This window comes from Petaurus breviceps, unplaced genomic scaffold, assembly GCF_028583685.1.
Source record: "Petaurus breviceps papuanus isolate PSGF00001 unplaced genomic scaffold, PetGlider_PUasm1.0 90825, whole genome shotgun sequence".
NCBI lineage: Eukaryota > Metazoa > Chordata > Mammalia > Diprotodontia > Petauridae > Petaurus > Petaurus breviceps.
The window spans coordinates 3986206-4007792 of NW_027187353.1; the positions used below are offsets into that span (position 1 = coordinate 3986206).

At 49.7% G+C, this 21587-nt stretch overlaps 1 protein-coding gene across 1 annotated transcript in view; it reads left to right on the forward strand.

Annotated features, from left to right (window-relative positions):
- The window catches only part of SCAMP2 (secretory carrier membrane protein 2), a 22179-nt gene extending 598 nt beyond the window's left edge, over positions 1–21581 (forward strand). Inside the window, exons 2-9 of the mRNA XM_069071156.1 lie at positions 9549–9629; positions 10282–10374; positions 12731–12848; positions 13515–13643; positions 16246–16405; positions 16557–16658; positions 19486–19609; positions 19828–21581. Coding sequence (XP_068927257.1) covers positions 9549–9629; positions 10282–10374; positions 12731–12848; positions 13515–13643; positions 16246–16405; positions 16557–16658; positions 19486–19609; positions 19828–19962 — 942 coding nt within the window. The 3' untranslated portion in view covers positions 19963–21581. The remainder of the gene's footprint in view (positions 1–9548; positions 9630–10281; positions 10375–12730; positions 12849–13514; positions 13644–16245; positions 16406–16556; positions 16659–19485; positions 19610–19827) is intronic.
- Positions 21582–21587: the final 6 nt, after the last annotated feature.

Here is a 21587-nt window from a genome sequence, read left to right on the forward strand (position 1 = left end):
AAGTGTTAGTTTTGGTAAACAGCTTGGATGGCTCCCTACCCCTCCCCGGCTTCCTTGGACCCTGCGGGGCTTCTGTCTAGGAGAACAACCCGCCCCTGCCCTCCCCAGACCAAGCGCCAGGGAGACACCCCCCACCCCACCTCCCAGCCTTAATGTATCTGATCGTTAGCATTTATGCCTTGCCTTAATAGGTTGCCTTATATCTGGTCAGGAAGAAATGTTGGGAACACAGGAGCACAGACCTAAAATCCAAGGTTTCCAGCTTATAAATGAGTCCATAGATGTGTAGTATCTCTCCTGAATTTTGAAGTTTGAAGATCGGGAGGACTTATGTGTTTACTGCACCCAGGTGGAATTAGGGAGAAAAGGGGAGAAGAGGAAGCCTGGCCTGTTGGAAGCCCTCCACTGGTCTTGTCAGGCACGTTGGGATTCTTGAGGTGCAAGTTGGATTTGAGGACCTCTGTCTTGTCATAGCTGTGTGCCCTGAAGCAGGTTACCCTGCCCCACCCCCATTCTCCTAGATCTCAGGTTCCTCACCAGTGGAGCCCCTATTTCAGCCCTAACTGTGGCGTTGGGCTTCTGAATTGAGGTGTACTTGCTTTACAGAAGGGGGAAAGTGTTTCCAAGTTTGCCAGCCGGAACCTGGTTTGGGAAAGCTTCTTTTGGGGACCAGTAACTAAGGACTTATCCTGACCACATAGCTTGGGTTGATTGTTCACTTCCCTTAAATTTCCTGCAGGCTTAGTAGAACTCATTGTGTTGGTTCACAGGACTTTCCTCCTTAAAGGGGGCATGGAAGAACCTGCCAGTTTAGGGGGGATGACTTATGCTGATGTCCTGAGTCTTTCATGCAACTTAGCATGCCCTTTCTACTTCCCCCTTTTCAGTTTCCTAGAATATCAAAGTAAAAGAAGACTGTAATTATGTAGCACAGTTATACACTAATGTGAGAATGAAAAACCTTGGTATTTCTTCAGACCATGGGAGACCTAGCCAGTGGGAGGACACTCAAATCTGTACTGGTCTCTTTTTTTTTTTTGCCATGACATGACCATGTTAGATATCCTTTTTCCAAGCCTTTCAGTTGATCAACGACAAATAAACATTTTCATTGTTTATGGAGGGGGGAGGTGGCAACAGCAGCTAGTTGTGAAGTAGAGCACCTGGCCTGGAGCCAGGAAGACCCAAATTCAAATCCATCCTGAGACACTCACTAATTGTGTGACCCTGGCTAAGTCACTTAATAACCTGTTTGCCTCAGTTTCCTCATCTGTAAAATGAGCTGGAGAAGCAAATGGCAAATCATTTCGATATCTTTACCAAGAAATGCTAAGAATACAAAACATTCATTACCTTGAAGCATAAGGTTGTTTTCTGACAGATCCTTCTTGTAGGAAATTTGTCTCCATTACCAATTGAGGGCCAGTATAAATATCTATGACTGGTTAATACAAGGAGATGGCTGATTTAAAGGTATGTTCCACCCAGTCTCTCCTCTCACTGTAATTATCAGACTGTAATAGAAGAGTAAAGATTGAGTTAGATTTTGCTGAAAATGTGGGATACCTAGGGTGATCAGGACGAAAGTTTACTTGCTTTTTTTGGCCTGTTGGATCTAGAAACAAATGATTCCTGCATGTTCACCTGCCTGACAAAGTAATCTTTGGACACCAGCTGTCCAAAGATAGCAAGGATTTGTTTCCAGCCTTGGAGCTGGACAAGATGAGGCAAGCCTGCCCCCTTTTTCTTAGCAGTGTTTTGGGAGCATCATTCCAGATCTCCAACTGATAGGTAAAATCTCCAACCCCAGAAATTATGCCAACCCTTCTGGAGGCCTCTTCTGCATTCAAGTGAAATCTGGTATCTATCAGTTGTCATGGAAGTGTAAGGGACAGAGCTGACACCACCAGGATATGGGCAGGACAGGAAGCAGCTGGGGTCCATGAACAGCAGCATCTGACCAGTGACCTTTTGTCCAGAGAAGAGAAAGATCTGCTTGCAATGCTGCTCCTTACAAACCTGTGCTGGTGGTGTTTGAGAGGAAGCTCTGCACACAGGCGCCAAAGTCCTGGCCTAGCTCAGAATTAGCCTCCTTCAGGCCCATTCTCTGGCTGGGTGGAGAGTCTGCTCCCTTTCTGCCTACACAGGGTGATTGGTGGGGTGTAGGACCCAGGAAGCTTGGGTGTGAGCCTATGTTCATTTACTCAGGGTGGTGACACATGATTCAAGGAAGGACCTAAAGAGAGAATAGGGATTATAAACTCTCACAAGCCAAAATCTTCTTTAACCTTTATCCTATGGAATGGAAACAATCGACCAGAGAAATGAAGTCTTTTACTTCCTTACTCCCATTCTCTGCTGCCTCTCCCACACCTACCTTCTTATTGGTGGAGATGTACTTTCATGACTCCTTTACTTGAACATAGGAATAATTGTGATGATTGGAAATATTCAGGGAGAAGTGCAGTTAGCATAATTTTCAGGATGTGTTCAGAAGATTATTGCATTCTTTGGACAAAACGAGAAATTGCAAGTGAGGTGATAACCTTCACAACCATGATTAATTTCACTTCATTGGCACATACTGATCATTCCTTTAATTACAGCTTGTCTGCTCTGCACTTTCTGGGGAGGAGATGGCTTGGCTTCAGGCTGTTCCTGGGACTCCTACTACCAGTTTATCATTAAACCTCATGTTGACTCAGAGTCTGAGGCAGGGGGGCAGTGGGGTATGACTTGCTTCCCAGATAAGGAGCCATTTGGTCTGGCCTGAGACTGAGCCTGGTATAGGACAGAGTTTCTAAACTTGGGGGTCTGTGGAGAGTTTTTAGGGGTTCTGGGAACTTGGATTGGAAAAAAATTACATCTTTATTTTCACTACATCCAAGTTAAATTTAAACTTTCTTTCTATTTTTAATTTAAAAAAATCAAAACAGAGCATTCAGAGAAGCTGTTTGTAGACTTTACCAGACTGCTAAAGAATTCCATGACAAAGAAAAGGTCAGGGACCCCTGATATGGTGATAAACTTTGCTTTCATTTAGGGTTCAAGAAAAATGAGACCAGGGGCAGCTAGGTGGCGCAGTGAATAGAGCACTGGCCCTGGAGTCAGGAGGACCTGAGTTCATATCCAGACTCAGACACTTAACACTAGCCATGTGACATTGGGTGAATCACTTAACCCCAATTGCCCTGCCTTCCCTCCAAAAAATAGGTTAAAAAAAAAAAGAAAGAAAGAAAAATAAGTCCACCTAAGTTAATTATGGGGCCCTTTTTCTGACTGGAAATTTTTGCCAAACCAATCTCAGAAACTCCCAGAGAGAGGGAGTGGAATAGGTGGAGGTTCTGCCTGACAAAGTAAAACTTTTAGCTCCAGCCTCCTGCTAAATACATAATATCACTTGTTCACATTGTTTCTTTGCAGTTTAAAGATAATCTCTGTAGTGTGACTGTTCCCCAAGGATTTCAAACATGTCTGCACTGTGGAAGAGGAAGGAAGACATAGGACTTGGCCATTTGAGCATTCCCTATACCTTCATCCTGGTGCTGTAGTCTGCCCAGCGTAGGCCTATAGTCTGAAGGATGGCCTAGTGCTTGGAGTTTTAGGGGGTGCATGATACTAGATGGAGAAATTGGTGTGCTTGGCCTCTTTGCAGAAAAGATGTCCCAGAAAGAGCTTGGAGCCTGTAGTGTTTGTCCTGTCCTCTGACTCTCACAAGAAATGTGATCCTGGGCATTTTCAGCCACCCTCACCTGTCAGGTGACCCTGAATGAGGATACTTCCCTTGTTATCTTCCATAAGGTGAGGGAAAAACCAAGTCCAGCATCTCCTTGGTTTGGGGAGTGAGGAAGAGCACATAGAAGACATTTCACTGGGAAATGGGAGTGCTGATGGATCCAAGGCTCTGCTTTGTCTTGGAGGCGGTTAATCCTGTGCCAGGCAAACAGTAATATTTAACCAGAACAAACAAGACAGAATTGTTACCCTTCCAGAGAAGGGTTGTTTTAGATTTTGGTGAACCAGTGGTTCATCGAGTACTTTTTCTGCAAATTTAAGAAATGTTTACTGAATACAGACTTGTGTGCTAGGCATTGTAGGGCAGACTTGTCATTTACAAGGGAGATAGTTTACAGGAGTAATTGAAGCACAAGAGAGAATGTGATAAATAAAGGCTCTGAGAAAGGTACAAGGGTCAGAGCTCTGAGAGAGAATCACTTCCAGCTGAGGGAATGAGGAAAGGTCTCGGGGAGACACAGAACATTTGAACTGGACATTTATGATTGAGAGAAAGAAGAGGCTGAGGAGGGGCAGTGCCGTGAACAAAGGCAATAGATAGGTCTTCTAGGCCAGGAGTCCAGTTTGATGTGAGCATTGGGGTGTGATAATGAAGCTATTACTTGTGCATATGGCACCTTATGTATTTTATTGTATTTGAACCTCACAGGGCAGGTTGGCATTACAGATATCATCACCTCCATTTTTCAGATGAGGAAATTGAGGTTTATCAAAGTCAAGTAACTTGTCCGGGATCCTACAGGACATGGGAAGGGAAAGCTATTGGGACAGAAAGGGCTTTGGTTGCCAGTTTGAAGAGTCTAGGTTTTCTTTGTAGGCAGTACAGTACTGTAGTAGTGTCCCCCACAGAGAAAAAGGCCACAGGGGCAGCCTTGATCCTCTGATGAACCTGCAGGTTCTCTCTGGGCTTCTGGCCCAGCTCAACTCTTTGGGGCTGAGGTTTGAAGTCATTTTTCTTTGTTTCTTTCTTTTCATTTTGCTCCACAATGACTTGAAATGTCGGATGTCTCAGGAAGGCCTAGAATTTCACAAACTTCAAAATAATAATGTCTCTCCACCAACCAGAGCCCTTACCTTGCAGGAAAGAATTGATCCTGCTGTGCTTTTACCTCCTTCAGCATTCATTCAGTAAACTTTATAGAGTGCCAACTGTGCTCATAACCCTGAAACTAGCACTCAGCTGGGCTATAGGTTGTAGGGAAAGAGAAGGCTGGGGAAAGTTTAGGACACAGGAGGTGGACCAGGACTTGGGCAGCACATTGAAAACAAGTAAAGAATGATTGTAAAGCCACATGAATTGCCCTCACATGGCCCTCCCAGCTGTTCACCATGGGGGAGAGGCCTGAACTTGACCTAGGCTTGGCTTTAGAGCTGGAAGGGCCCTTGGTGGTTATTTGTTACAGGTGCAGAGGTGGAGGCCCAGAGCTGTGAAGTGACTGGCCCAAGGTCATAGAGTAGGTGGCAAAGCCATGGTTTTAACTCAGATCTTCTGACTTCCAGAAGCAACATAGAGAAATGGATAGAGTGCTGGACTGTAGTCAGGAAGATCCGAGTTCAAATCCTGTCTCTTGACACTGTGTGACCTTAGGCAAATTACTTCATGCCCCTGGGCCTCTGTCTCTGAACCTATAAAATTAGGGAGTTGGATTAAGTGACCACCAACGACCCTTTTAACTCTAAATTCAAGATTTTATGACTCCAAATCTAGTGCTTTTTCCAGGAGTCTGTGCTCTGTACCAAGTCCCTTACATGAACTAGGTCTCTGGCGTTACCTCTGCTCTCTCTGGAATTAAAGAAGAAATATGAGATACCATTTTGTTCCAGTTTGAGTTGGTGTATTTTTTTTAGCCATGGTCTATTCTTCATGACCCCATTTGGGGTTTTCTTGGCAAAGATACTGGAAGGGTTTGCCGTGTCATTTTCTAGCTAATTTTATAGATGAGGAAACTGAGGTAAGCAGGGTTAAATGACTTGCCCAGGGTCACACAGCTAGTAAGTGTAGGAGGCCAGATTTGAAGATGTCATTGATTTGAAATAACTCCATATTGTGGATCACTCCCTTTGAATCAGTGAGTAAAAGTTAATCACCTACTTTGGGCATGGAAGTTTGGGCCTTTATTTTAACTTCCATTTTAGCCAGGAGCATGAGTGAATCCCCCTACAGATCAGGTTGTCTGGACCTCAGTCACCAGAGTTCATCAAAGGTTCTTGGAGGGACAGGCTTTTCAAGTGTCCAGGTGATGATGGCATGACAGGACCTCTTAAATGAAGTAGTATGGACTAAACTGGAGTCAAAGGACCTGACTTTGGATTCCAGTGTGACTTTGAATGCCACTTACTAGTGGTGTGACCTTGGTCAAGTGTTTTCACCTTGTCTAAAACATGGTGAAGCTGCCCCAGAAGGTGCTACCTTGCCTCCAGGGCCACACCTGTTCTATGGAAGGCCTCTCCTCTGACAGCATCTGAACAGTGCCGCCTAGACAGAGTTGAGGAGTATCTGTCAGATTCCCTTATTACACAGAGCTTCAGACCCAGGTCAGTGCACTGTAACATCTGCTGGCAGAGACCTGTTCTTTGGCCCTGCCTCCTCCCCACCCCTGGTGATACAAACCCAGATAACTAGTTCTTGGGTAGGGAGTGTCCAATTTCTGGGGCTTAACAAGATTTCGTCCTTGGCTCTGAAATGAGAGCAGGTGGCTTGTCTCTGTCTCGAGAGCTTTTAGAGCATTCAGCTGGCCCTTGATCAGACTGAAATGAAGATGTCCCCAGTCTCACCCTGGGAGTAGGTTTTATTAGCCACTAAAACAAGGGAATTTCCAGCCCACAGTGGCTCTGGAGAGTCTTCTGTTGATGTCTCAGCTCCAACAGTGACAGTGTATCTGGGCCCCAGCAGGTGTAGGGGTGCCTTCCCCCTTCTCTGTACCTTCCTGGATCCTGTTCTGGCCTGGCCAGGCTCTCTGCTGACTGGCAGCTAATCCAATATCAAGGTACAGTATGAGGTGTTCCTCTTCTCAGAGACCTTTGTCTAGTATGAGAAGACTTAAAATCCAAAGAAATGATGAGATTGCAGCATGGGAATGAGGAGGATATTGGGGGGGGGGGGAAGGACACTTCAAGCAGCTCTCTAGGCAATGCCAGGAGGTTGGCCCTGGCGCTCCATCTCAGAAAGAGCAGTTTTGCTTTAAGGCTGTAATCCCTCCAGCTGCTCTGATATTCCTGTCACTTCCTAGAACTGAGAAACTAGAAAAGAGAAATGATAGGGCAGAAAAGCTTCCCTTCTGAAGGAGGCATGGAGGGGGAGGGGGAGGGGGAGGCTGAGGCCGAGGCTGGTGCTTGCAGGAGCAGGTCAGCCATTTGAGCAGGTCCAAATACTTGAGTTCTTGGCCACTTCCTCCTAACCTTGTAGCTGTACAAAGTACCTTGCACTTTCTGAGCCTCCATTTCCTCATAAGAACTGATATTTATAACTAGCATTTTACATTTTTAAAAGCATTTTACTAATCATCTCACTTGATCTCCCATCTATCCTTGGGAAGTGGGTAGCCCAGGTAGAACTTCCACCTCTGAGTTAGGTTCCCCTGGATCTTTGGAGTTCAGAGTGCTACCCCCTCAGGGTGGTGTTGGGTACCTCAAAGCTCCTGGGTCTGGTCTCCCCCAGCTTGAGCCCTGCAGTGCCGCCCCCTGGGCTTCCCTGGATCCCCCCAGAGCCTACCATTCTGGCTGCCTCTGGTCCCAGAGCTATGCAGACCACATGTGTCAGCCTCAGGGCAAGGTAGGCAGCTCCCTTGTACTGACTTGGCAGAAAGGCCCCCTGTTGTGTGCTTGGGGGAGAAGTCACTTCTCACAGTTCCTCATTAAATTTCTGTATCATTATCCAGCTTCATACAGATTTCCGATTTGTATTGGATAGGAATAGGAGAGCCAGGTGGAGGCAGATACCACCATAGCAGGCCTTCTCTTATTTTATCTTCCCAGCAGGCCTGTGAAATAGGTCAGACACTGTTTATTGTCTCCATTTTATTGCTAAAGAAACAGACTCAGAGAGATGTTGCCCTGAATCCCACAGCAAGTAAGTGGCAAAGCTGGGCCTTCAGTTCTGGTCTTCCGGCTCAGTTTAATGAAAAAAGCGTATATTAAGTACCTACTGTGTGCTGGATCAAGCACTGCAGATAAAAACCTGGGAACAAAGCCAGAAGCTTCCATTCTACTGGGGTAAAACAAAGGTAATGCATACAAATTAGAATGATGAGATTAGAGGGGAAAGTCAGGAAAGGCTTCATGTAGGAGGTGGCATTTGAGCAGAACCTTGACTGAAGCTAGACAAATATAAGGTAGTGAAGGAGAACATTCAAACTATGGAGGACAGATTGTACCAAGAAAGACACAGGGGCTAGAGATGAAGTATTGTTTGCAGGAGATGTATGTTGGGGTTCAGAATGGGGGATGCCAGGTCCACATTGTGTAGAGCTTTTACTTCCAAAAAAGAGTCATTTGTATTTTATCCTAGAGACCATCAGAAGGGAGGGAGCTTCTGGCACGGGGGAACAGGCCCTGGGGTCAGACCTGGGCCACCATTGGGCCATCATTTTGACAGCTGTGTAGAGGATGGCTTGGAAAGGGGAGGCCACAAGGAAGCTATTGGAGATGAGAGGTGACAAGGGCCAGGTCTAGGTGGGAAGTAGCCTTGTTGTGAGAGGTCGTGAATATAGAATCAACAAGATTCTGTAAATGATTAGATGTGGAAATTGAGGATGCCCTGGAAGGAGCCAATAAGCCAATGGACATTAAGTGTCTGCTATGTGTCAGGCATCCAGTATTGAAGATAGTCCCTGCCCTCAAGGAGCTTACAATCTAAAGACACAAAAGAATATAGGAGATGCAGGTGGTGGAACAGATCCAGGGGGGCCTGGCCCAGTGGCATTTCTTTCCCTGGAACTAAAACCAGGCTGGACATTAGATGCAAAGTGGAGTGAGGAGAGAGTACAGTTTCTTCCTTATATGAAGAAAGGCATTGGGAGGAATTCGTGCCCCATCCTTCAGCCTCCAGCTGTGGGAGGTGGTATCCCTCTAGGCTTGAGTTAGCCCTGGCTGGTGAGATTAGCAATGATGAGCTTATCCTGGGAGGGGCAGCTTGTCTGTTTTGGCCATGGTGAATTTGTGGAGCCTGTGGGACATCCTGGTGGAGATGTCCAGGGAGCCATTGGTGAGAACACAAGAATTCTCTTATATTAGAGAGAGAGGGCTCTTCCTGTCTAGAGAGCAGTGAAGACACATTGTAACTCCCTTCCTGTAGTGCACAGAGCATACTCTCAAGGACTGGCATTTTATTTCAAAGTGTCAGGAGTGGGATTAAATGTAACCAGCAGGGGGCGGCCAGGTAGCACAGCGAGTAAGAGCACCGGCCCCAGTGTCGGGATGACCTGGGGATCAAATCCGGGTTCAGACACTTAGCACCCACCCAGAAACACCTGGCCATGTAACCTTGAGCAAGTTACTTAACCCCAATTGCCAAAAAAAAAAAAAAAGATGTAACCAGCAGGCCCTGGTTGTGACTGTGCCAGCTCTAGGGAGTCACCTGCCCCTCACTGCTGTGTGTCGCTGGGGTGAATACCCATGAGCCAGGATCTGGGGAGGGACTAAAATGGGATGGCAACTCAACCCCTTGCCATTAATGAATTTCTTCAGATTTCCCAGCTCATTTCCCTCTCTAATGGACTTTAAATGTGTCTGGGCTTTTCTTATCATCTTCTCAGGATCCGTCTGTGACCCAGCTGACCAATCCCCCTCAGGGTGGCCTGGCGGAATTCAACCCTTTCTCAGAGAATCCCCGGCTGGTGAGTGTGCCCCTCTGTTTCTCCCACCATGACGCTACCCTGCCAACCTCCCTCATGCACAGATAGGTTGCAATTCCCTCTGGAGCTTCAGTACCATGGACCTGGGCCCTGTTTGGGGTTAGTGGGATAAAGAGAGGGCAGCTCTGCTGACACCTGTGCTCTCAAAGGAAAAACTTTAATGTATACATCATCTAGGGAGTTCTAGTAGACTCAGTGAAGATTGATAGGGTTTTTTTTCCCATTGGGAGGAGGTTTAAGCTGTTGAAATTCCCTTCTCCAAAGTAGGAAGAATGAAAAAGCAGGTGAAAACAAGTGTTCCCATAATTCATTGGCTCGTAGGAATGCTAAATTTGACCTCATTGACCTTTATTTCTTCTGGACAGCCTATAGCTTTAGAACCAAGATCCCTAGTCCAGAGGAGATGATTTAATTAAGTCTGTCTCAGTGTGTGACTTCTCTCACCAGAGCCCCAGCAGTGTGTCTGCTGCAGCTGCTGCTGCTTGGACCTGAACAGAGAGGACTTGTCTCTTCGAGAGGTCCTTGTACCTGTCTGCCTCTGCAGTTGCATTTGGTGGGGTTTGTCCCTTCCTCAGACCTGCAGCCCCACACACACTCATCTCCCTCTTTAGTCTTTTCCTATCTTTTCCTTTAGACAGATGCAGCGGCAACAACAGTCCCAGCCACCCAGCCCACTGGGCCATCTCAGCCTGCAGTCCTCCAGCCCTCGGTGGAACCGACCCCCCAGGTACTGTCTAGAAGTAGCTTCCCTGCCCCTCAGAAGCACCACCCTTTGGCAGGGTGGGGGTGGGGAGCACCATCACTGCCTGTTGCAAACCTTCCTTGCCATGATTTTCAAAGGGAGGGACACAATCTTAGGTTTTTCTAATTCAGTTCCATTAGGAAAGACCAACATAGGGGATCTCCTGATTATTCTGAGGTCTCTCTCTCTGGCGGCAGTCAGTGAGTCCTTTTGGTCGGTCAGGGAGTCCTGTGGCAGTGGCTGATCTTTACTTACCCAAACGGGAATCCCAGGGCTGGAGAGGGAGAAGGCAGAGAGACTGTGGACACGTTCAGAGTACAGTGTCGCCTGAGGTTTGGGCCTGCCTCCTGCCTTCCATTCTTCAATGGCTGGCTTTCCTAACGCTCGTCCGGGCAGTAGAGAGTTAGAGAATTGTAGAATCAGACACAGTGTAGTTGTATGTTGCAGCTCTTGCTTAGACAGGCTGACAAGTACCTACCTACCAGGTTCCAGGCAGTGAGGGTTCACAGAGAGACAGATGCTACCAGGAAGATGTAGTGTTCTGAATGGCAACTACGTGCAAGAGCTTCCTAAGGTAGGCATTAAGGAGAAAGGTGAGAGAGTGAGAGCTCATCTTGAGCTCTCCTAGCCAGGCTGAGCAGTGTGTGCTCAGGTGGCCCATGTTCCCAGCCCGAGAATGCTGCTCTTTTCCCAGAGCTGGGCTTAGCTGCCTCTCAGTTCCATTTTCCCCAGAACCCAGTTCTCAGCATTGTACAGTAGAAAGAGCACTGGGTTCCAAATCTCACCTCTTGACATTGATTAGTGTCTGTGTGATCTTGGGTAAATCCCTTCCCTCTCTGGGCTTCACTTTCCTCATGTACACAATGAAGGAATTGGGCTTGGAAGCTTTCCAGACCCTCTCCTGCTCCCAGCGATGGCTCTATGATCCCTCCCTCTCTTCCACAAATGCTTTTACTTAGCTCTGAGGAAGACCCTGGGTGGTACAGAGGGAAGAAGCCAGGTGTAGAATCTGAGGTCTTTGATGTGAATCCTGACCCTGAGGTCCACGTACTTTACCCCTTTTGGTCTCCACTTCTCATCTGGAAAGTGTAGGGTCGGACTAGATGACCTCAAGGGCCTTCCCAACTCCTAGGACACTATTTAATAGATCCTTGGACACACTGAGGCCCTGCACAACAACAAACCTTTCCCAAGAGCTATAAAGGCATCCCTCGGCCTTGGGGCAGGCCTCCCCCACCCCCAAGGAGCTCTGGGCAAGGTCCTGCTTCCCCATTTGCAGTTCACCTGAAGAGACAGTTATGGGGCTGCAGGAGCACAGGCTGAAATCAGGTTTAGAAGGGGAAAGGGTCAGAAACCCTGGAGCTTGTTCCCTGGGACTCTCCCAGGCCCTCCTCTTCCCTGGACTCCTGGGCCATAACCACTGGAAATGGCTTTGGAAGGCGTGCAGACAGCCCACCCAGGAAGGTTGCATGGCTGTGTCCAGCTCTTGTCCTCTTCAGGACCCATGGGACTGGGAATGGAATGAGCACGGACTCCTTCAGGAAGGCCTGGCTTCAGTAGCCACTGGACCCAGTGGGGTGCATTTGCAGCCTTTCTAAAAGGAAAGGGCCAGTGTGGTTGTATGCTTTTGCTGACTTAGACCAGGTCTGTGGCCCCGTTTGGGGCGGAGTATATTCATGAGACTCCAAAGGCTCATCTTCCCCTTCCCCATTCCAGCCTACAGATCAGGGTAATGTACTCTAAACCTCAGCATCCCAAGCTTCCTGCCCAGCATGTCTAGGAGGGAAAACTTGGACTCCAAAAGTCCCTGCAGCTGGACAGAACTGAACTGAGCCAGAGGGGATTGGGGGCTTGTGTCTGCCCCCAGACCTCGGGATCTGGTACCTGGGCGAGGGGAGCTCAGAAAGCCCTGCTGCTCATATGTGTATAGTCAGCCTTTCTCATCCAGAGTGTCTGGTTGAGGTCTACACATCCCCCTCAGACTGCATAACATCATCCTTTTAGGACTGCGTTGCTGCTTCGTGAATTCCCTTCATCTTTTGTCATCAGATTTCATCTGCACCCATATGTCAGCAGGCCTCTAGAGGACTGAAGGGATAGTTCTCCCACCTGGGTTCTGTAGCTGTGGATATAATGGGGCCAGGGTGGGGGATAATGGAAGGTGGGAAACAGGCCTGCAGGAATTCTTCTGATGTCCTGGAGATTGGCTCACAGTGCTCTTTAGGGGCCTGAAACCCTCTCTGAGGCTCAGTGCAGAGCTGTGTTCTGTGGGTGGCCACAAGGGCTCCCTTTGAGCTCGAGTGAAGCTCCATTTTATCCATGGGCATCTCCTCCCCCGTAGGCTGTGGCCTCTGCGGCCCAGGCTGGCCTGCTGCAGCAGCAGGAAGAGCTGGAGAGGAAAGCCGCTGAGCTGGACAGGAAGGAACGGGAGCTGCAGAATGCCACGGCCAACCTACACGGTGAGTCTGGTTCCTTGCCTGGCCAGGTGCCCTGACCTGAGTGGCATGACCTTGGGGAGGGGGGCATTGTCACCTCCTCTGTTCAAGGCTGTCATGAAAAAGGCTCTTTTGTAAATTTAAACATCCTGGCACATGTCCTGTGGTGCATTCTGAGGAAAGGGCCAAGAGCCTAGAGGTGGAAGGGCCTGGTGGCAGCTTGGGCCCAAAAGCATCCCTGCTCTGGGCAGGGTTTCTGTGCCTCTGGCTCCCTCATAGGCAAAGGAGATAGAGCTCTCTCCCTGCATTTTCTGGTTATGATTATGTGCCCTGGACAGGGGACTTTAACTGCTAATGAATGACAATAATCACATTTGTATAGTTTGCTAATAAGCTTTTTCAAAGCACTTCTATGCCTGGCAAATTATTTGGAGAGTTTCTAGAAAGTAAGCTCTGAATCCTTTCTTTCTCCATTCCCTAACACCACTTTTGAGATCTGGGGTGCTTTTGACCACTTGGTTAGACAATAACTATTTATTATATGCGTACTGAGTGCTGGGCCCACTGAGTCTTCCGAAGACTTCCTTAGGACCAGACTTTCTCTGACCCTGTTCCTCCAGCCCTAGGCAGAATAGATCCTCCATCCTCCTGCTGTAGGAGGGTTTCTGACCTGCTTCCTTTCCCTAACAGTGAGGCCAAACAATTGGCCCCCGCTGCCCACATTCTGTCCCATCAAGCCCTGCTTCTACCAGGATTTCTCTGCAGAGATCCCAGCTGATTACCAGCGAACGTGCAAGATGATGTATTACCTCTGGATGTGTGAGTAAAAGCAGAGGCCCGTGAGGGCTTGGCTTGGGCGTCCGTGTGAATCCACAGGTGAATGAATCCCAGCGATTCCCTTGCCCTTTTGGCCAGGGACGGCAGGCCCCTGCTGTGAGCCACAGCAGACTGCCAGCAGCTTAGGCAGCCTGGCTCTCCAGAGAGGACCACTGATGGTTTCACTTGCTGTGTTTTGGGCAAGTGGAAAAGAGGAGGTTTTTTGGTGGCCATGGAGATGTCCCGTGTCTGACATTACACAGTTCTCCTTTTGTCTGTTAGAATAGAAAGTGATCCAGAGAAGCTGAGAACTCAGGCTAGTTCCAGTGTGCAAGCCAGCAGAGCATCATGGGAAGCACCTGACTTTCTGTGACTGCCAGGACCCAGCCCAGAGTGCAGAGGCTTCCAAGGATCAGGGACTAGAGAGAGATGGAGTGTAGACCTTTTTTTTTCCTCTGGGGATTCTGTAACTCTCCTGGGAATTTGCTTTAGAAACTGTAAATGGCTTGGTTTCCCTTCAAGCCTCTTCTCTATCTACCCGGGGATGCTGCCTTTGGGCCCCCAGTCTCATGAGTTCATGAAGAATAAAGATAGAGGAGACACTTTTGTTCTGACGCAGTTAGACGCCTTCTTTCTCTTCATTCCGCATATTAATTAAGCTGTTCACTAAGTGCTTACTGTGTGCAGAGTACAGTGCTGAGGCAGCAGTAAAGGTGGATGGCAGAGCGCTATCCTGGGGGACCACGTGGGCACAGGAGAGGGCCCCACGTGAGCTCCTGAGGTCTGGAAGCAGAGACTAGAGGACACTCGTGGGATGTGGCAAGATGTGAGTGCTGGGCTCCAATGAGCTGGCTACCAGCCTTCCTTCCAGCTTTCCCGTGTTTGTCCTGGAGGCCCTCTGATTCCATGTAGTCATTGTCCTAAGAGGCAGTGGGTGAGGCCCGGAGAAGGAGAGACCATGCAGGTGTAGGGGTGGGGGGCAGAGCTCGGCAGAGACATGGAGCACAAGTCCAGAGTGCTGTGGGAGAAAGTTAGTGTGGGAAAACTGCAGAGGTATGAGCAAGACACAGGAAGCCAGCGACTCGTGGTCATTTTCCTCGCCAAGACCTTGCAGCCCCCCACCCCCCGCCCAACTGTGCCCTCGGTTCCCTTGATTCTTGTCTTCTCTGGCAGACTGCCCTCCTAGCATCTCCCTTCACTCTCCTTCCCTGCTGGTGCTGCCAAGGCTTATCCTAGATCTCTCCTCCCATTCTGAGCCACACTCCTTGAGAAAGCTGGCTGGCTGCTGACTTCTGACTATGGCTTCCAGAGTCCCCAGTGACCTCACAATGGTCTGATATCTGGGCCTTTCTCAGGCCTCATTCTTGACTTCTCTGCAGCCATTGATTACTATTGGGCAGCATCTTTACCCGCTCTGGGCTTTGTGACACTGGTCTCCCTCAGTTCTCTTCTTACCTCTGACTGCTCCTTCTCCATCTCCTTTGCTGGGTCACAATCTACGACATGCCCCTGACTAAGTTCTGCCAAGGTTCTCCTCTCTTCTAAGTGACTTCATCAGGTAACTTGAATTTAATTATCATCTATGCTGGTGGCTCACAAATCTCTCTGTCTCTTTCCATCTCTCTCCCTCTCCCTCTCTCCCTTTTTCTCCCTCTCTGACTATCCCTCCCCTTCCCCTCCTCTCTCTCTCTCTTTCTCTCACTTTGTCCCTCTCTCCTTCCTTCTTCCTCCCTCCCTCTCTCTCCCCCCTCCCCTTCTCCCTTTCTTTCTCCCTTTTCCCTCTCTCTTCTCTTTCCCTCTCTCTGTGACTATCCCTCCCCTCCTGTCTTTCTTTGTCCCTCTCTCCTTCCCTCCTCCCCTCCATTCTCTCTCTCCCCCTTCCCTCCCCCTATTCTTTCTCTTTCCCCCCACCCCTTCTCTCTTCTCTCTCCTTTTTCTCCCTTCCCCCTCCCCTGATCTCTGTGTTTCTCTTGTCCTGCATTATCCACCGCAGTCTGGATGTCCTGTAAACATCTCAAATGCTAAAATCATTCTCTTCCCCCCAAATCCATCCCTCTTCTTTACTTTTCTCTTGAGGACCTCACCCACTTCCCAGCTTGGCAGCGCTCCCCCCTGAGCATCATCCCATCTTGTCTCTGCCTTCCTGCCATCTCTCCCCTCTGTCCCCTTGTCTCCATTCACAGCCACTGCTCTAGTTCAGGCAGCTATGTGAAGGATGGAGGGGAAGCAGGGAGAGCAGTTGAGAGTCCAGGTGGGAGAGGAGAGAAGCCTAAGCTAGAGTGGTAGTTGGGAACGGAGAGATGGAGAGACGGAGAGACGTGCTGCCTCCCCTGAGGGCAGGGGCAGGGAGCCGTCTGCTTTTGTCTTCCTCTTCTCAGCAGCCAGCACTGTGCCTTGCACATATTAGGCCTTAGTCCATGCTTGGTCATTGATTTTTTGAAATGTGACCATTGCCTGAGTTATTAAAAAGTCGTTCTGTTACTTGGTGGCAGTGGCCGTACCCCCATCTGCCGTCTTGATCTCCCCAGTTCTGGATCCTGCTTCCTTCCCGGAGTGATCCCTGATCTGACTGCCCTGCCGTAATCTTTCTTACCTCCTTCCCCAGTGCACTCAGTGACTTTGTTCCTGAATCTTCTTGCCTGCCTGGCTGCATTCTCTGCTCACGATTACAGGGGGGTTGACTTTGGCCTCTCGATCCTGTGGTTTGTGCTCTTCACCCCATGTGCCTTCGTCTGTTGGTACCGACCCATCTACAAAGCCTTCAGGCAAGTGGGGCCCCGGGGTGGAGCAGGGCAGGGAGGGGGCTGGAGCCCAGCAGGCCTCTTGGGCTGGCTCCATCCCCTCGGGCTTGGCCTCAGCGCTGCTTGTGTGTGTGCAGAGGAAGCTGTGAGGCCCTCGCTCTCCTTCTCTCCGCAGGTCTGACAACTCCTTCAGCTTCTTTGTGTTCTTCTTTGTGTTCTTCTGCCAAATAGCCATCTACGTCATCCAGCTGGTGGGCCTCCCGGGCTGGGGGAACAGGTGAGGCCAGGTTGCTCCCTCTGTGCTCTGGTTCCTGCCAGCTTCTTTGTACTGCCTCACCTACCCGAAGCTTAGCCCCATGTCTCCAATGGCCTCATCTGGTCTATTGACCCCAGACCTCTGTCCTGCCTCCTGTCACTGGGTTTTACTGCTAACTTTTGCCTTTAAGATCTTTGTACGAGAATGCTGCCCCTGCCTCATCTGGAACCGGTCCCCTGTCCACAGGCTCCCCCAATAGTTGTCCTTCACTTTGGGTTCTGTGCCACAGTCCCTTCCCACAGATAGAGAGCTAGGGACCACCTTCAGAAAGGGATGGGGGAGCCTGGACACTTGCCTTCTCATTCCCCTTCTTGCTGTGAATGGAGGAGTCTTTGGACCCCAAACTGAAGGAGGTTTAGTCATTGGCATTCCCCTCGTGGACAGATCAATAGCTGGGGTCCCATGGGCATTACAGACATATAGGCTCCGTAAAATCAGACCTTGAGAAAACATAAGAATTGATGTTTTCTTCCTGTCTCAGTGCACACAAGAAATTGAAAAAAAAAAAGTCAGACCTGGCACTTTGCTTAATCAGGACCTGGAATGAATGGGTCTGTTTTGCCCTTTCCCTTCAGTACCAAATCCTGAGCAGGTACGAGAGCTCCTTCTCCTTCTTTCCCTCTTTTCCTTCTTTTCCCTTCCCCTTACTTTCCCCCCTCGTTTTTCCTCTCTCCTCTTCTATCTCCCTTTCCCCCTGTCCCTCATCCTCTCTTTTTTCCTTTCTCTCCCTTTTCTCCCTCCCTCCCTTTCTCCTTCATCTTTCTCTCCCCACTCCCCCTCTCTTTTTCTCCCTCTCCCCCTCTCTCCTTTCCCTCATCCTCTCTCTTTTCTTCCCTCTCTCTTTCTCCCCTTTTCCCCCTCCCCTCCCCTTCTTCCTTCCCTTCTCCCTCCCCTCCATGTCTCTCCCTCTCTTCTTTTTTATCCTTTCTGTCTTTCTCCCCCTCCCTCCCTTTCTCTCTTCCTTTCCACCCCTTCTCCTTCTCCTCTATGTCTCCCTTGCCCACTTTGCTGCTTCTCATTCTGGTCCCTTCTCTTTCAGCCTAGGGGCCTAGCTGAATCATCCTTACCCTAGTAGGATCTCTGGTAGGAGGCAAAGTGGTGATAGTTGCTGTCAGGAATGCAGCCATCCTCGGGAACACTGGGAGTTGAGAGATGGGGATTCTTGTGGCTCTTCTGTTTATGTTGCTGGGAGTCCCTGGGAAAGTCTCTCCCTTTCTCTGGGCCTCTTTCTTTGGTTGGTCCTTTCCAGTTCTGCAGTTCTGTGATTTTAAAAACCTTTTCTAGCCCTTCAGACATCAGTGATCTTTCTGATGCTGGTGCCCCAAGGGTGGTGGGTCGGACAAGTGGTGGGCCCTAAGAAAGGTCCAGGCTGTGCCCAAGGGCTCTCGAGTGGTGACAGGCCTGAGGGGCCCAGCCTTCATCTCCACAAACCAGGCTCTCCTTGGAGGCATTTTTCTTGGTGGTGGTTGTAGCTAGAGGGTTTACTTCTTTGCTCTTTTAGGTTGAGTCAGCAGATGTTTATTAAGCCCTGACTATGTACCAGGTACTTGCCAAATGCTGGAGACACAAAGGAAAGCAAAAGATAGCCCCTGCCCTCTAGGAACTCACACTCTAATGGGGGAGACAACCTGCCAACAACTCTGTCTATGCCAGATACATGTCATTACATGGACACTGTGTGGAGGTCCTTTTCTTCTCCATCTTTCTGTAGAAATGGGAGCTCATCTCAGAGAGAAGGCTCCACTAGCATCCACTTCTTGCAGAAGGTGGGATTTTAGTGAAACTTGAAGGAAACCCAGGCAGCCAGGAGACAAAGATGGGCAGGGAGAGTTCTGGGAGCCTAGAGGCCAGCTGGGGAAAATGCCAGGATGTAGGAGAAAGGAGTAGCCAGGAGACCAGGGCTACCGGGTGGTCATGTATGCGGGGAGAGGACAAAGCAGGATTTCATATGGACCTTGGAAACTGCTGGGTCCTTTCTGTCAGGGTGACTGTATGACGATGCTGGCTCCTCCCAGGCTAAAGGCTGATAGCTTCCCCACCAGAAGGGCCTTTTCAGGCAGGTGGGGAGGTGGAGGCTTTCCAGACGGAATCTTGGCCTTTCTCCTTCCTGCTTCCTCAGCTCAAGTCACACAGCTTCACCAACCCTGTGCACCCCTCCTTTGGAGAGCAGGAGTAAATGTATCAAAATGCATGGGATTACAAAGAAAGCCTCTCGGATGGAAATGTAGCTGTCAGAGGGGTTTTTAAAAACATATTCACAGACTCCCAGAAATCTGTCTGTGGCCCAAAGTTAAGAACCCCCAAATTTTAGGCTGTCTACGCCTGCCTTTGGTGGCCTGAGTAAGGAAGAAGAGGAGCTAAAACCACCATCAGGGTTTGAAATGTGAGGGCCCAGGGGACAGACAGACCCCTGAGAGAGGAAGAACAAGTCCCTCAGTGAGGGAGGACAAGTCGGTCACCAGGGAAGGACAAGCCCCTTGGAGAGGGGAGACAAGTCGGTCACCAGGGAAGGACAAGCCCCTTGGAGAGGGGAGACAAGTAGGTCCCCAGGGAAGGACAGGCCCCTTGGAGAGGGGAGACAAGTAGGTCACCAGGGAAGGACTTCATTCCACTTGAACATTGCACAGAAGACCTGGCTTCTGGCCCCTGACCTGTCCAGGCCAGCCTGGTGATGCCTGCTTCATTGAGGCAGCTTTTTGCCCTGGTTTAAAGACTGGCCCTGTCCAGGCTGTCCTCCAGGGCTGCTCCCCTGAGTCCTTAGCCGCTCACTGTCCCTTCTCCCTTTCAGTGGCTGGATTGTTGCTATGTCCACAGTGAACTCTGACTCGCCTGTACCTGTCTCAGTCATCATGATGGTTGTGGCTGGCTTCTTCACCCTCTGTGCTGTCCTCTCCCTCTTCCTCCTGAAACGGGTAAGTGTGAGTGCACACCATTGAGAGATTGGGAGGAAGGAGGGAGGCTCTAGGCCACAAAGGCCTTTGTTCACCTATGCACTCTCATCTTAACCAGCTCCTCAGGGTCTCCACAGATATGAGGGAGTCTGAGTCTGAGAAAGGTCCCCTGGGATGTGGGGCTGGGATGGCGCTGCCCTCACCTGACTGCTCTGGGCTTCTGGGCTTCCTTTCCTCAGGTGCACTCTCTGTACCGACGGACAGGCGCCAGCTTCCAGCAGGCCCAGGAGGAGTTTTCCCAGGGCATCTTTGCCAGCAGGACCTTCCGGAACACAGCCGCTGGTGCCGCCCGAGGAGCGTTCCAGGGAAATTAACCCTTCCAGGGCTGGTCGTCATTCTCTTCTCTGCCAGCCCTTCTCTTCTCACTCATCTCGCTCCTCCTCCTGAGATGCACTTTCCAGGGGTGCCTTGCTTACTGAACGGTTCCAGCTAAGACTCAGAGATGGGTCTCACCTTCAGCTCATCCTGTGTTTCTCAGCAGCCAGCCTTCCCTCCCACTTGAGGCCAGGGAGGAAGGGTCAATTCTTTTATACATTCACACACATACAAAAGTTAGCCCAGGTTTTTCTTTTCTTTTGTGTGTATGGTAATTTGGTGGAATTCCTGTCCTCAAGCTGTGGGGTTTGGTTGTGGGGATCCCCTGTGTTTGGGATAGTTAGCCTCTGCGGGGCTTTTAAATCTCTGTGGCATGATGCCCCCTTCTGCATCCAGAAGATGCTAAGTGGTCCCCAGTTCTTACATTGGAGAAGGGCCTAAGGTGATCTCTTTTTCTTTACCGTTGCCTGTGTTCAGGGAAAATTAGTGTGTGACTTTATAAAACCTGTAGGAAGAGCATGGCAAGGCTGGTTTCAGGACACTAACTGATTGCTGGGAGTGGAGAGCAGCTCCTTCCCTTCAGGGCTCACCCCTGAGAACCAAGTGCTTTGGGATCATGTCAGTGGCCAGGCTAGGGCTGCCCCTGCCTTGAGAAGAGAACTGGAATCATAGTCCCTAAGTAAAAAGTGCCTTAATAATCCATTTCCCCCTCCCCAAGTATGGGCTGTCTCTGAGGGGAGCCCAGGGTCTGCCTTGGGGGCAGGGATGCTTGAAGGGCCTGCTGGAAACTTGTGCATCAGACTAGCTTGGTGGGTGAATATAGGGGGAGAGGGAGCCCCTATATCCATTCCTTTCCCTCCTGAGGCTCTTGGGCCCATGGGCAGCTGACTGGCCCCTTGAGCTGGTACCGACCCTCACTGCTGCATTCCCCTCACTGCCCTTGCTTCCTTCTTATCCCCCTCCCCCACCCCCTTTCCATCAGCAACAAACTGCTGCTTGACCTGGACTTGGGAAGAACCATCCTTCCAGCCGCTCTCCCAGAAAGCTTAGCAGGGCTTTGGGCTAGGGTCTGGCCCCCCAGGTCTTAACTGTGAAGAGACTGCTCTCTGGAGTGGCTAGGTGGTGCAGGGAATAGAGCACCAGCCCTGGAGTCAGGAGGACCTGAGTTCAAATCCAGCCTCAGACACTTAACACTTACTAGTCATATGACCTTAAGTGACCATATAGTCACTTAACTCCAATTGCCCTGCCTTCCCCTCTCCAGAAAGAAAAAGAGAGCTCTCAGCTGGACCCTGGTTCTAGTACCACCTCCTGATGAGCCTCTGGAAGACAGGGAGGGAAGGAAGTGGACTTGGTTCTACGAGATGGGAGGAGGTGCTGGTGATCTGACTGCTCATCCAATCAAGTGGGGACTGGTCTGTGCTCAGTGAACAGCACTCCCACTCCTAATGCTGGTGGCCTGATTTCTCTCTGGATCCAAATGTACCTAGCAATAGTGGCAATGAATGAGATTTTAAGAACTCCCTTTTTTCTGATACATATTTTTCCTTCTCTGTGTACAAATGTATATGTCATGTCTTAACTTTTGTGCTTTAAATAAAAATACAGATGGAATGTTTCTCAG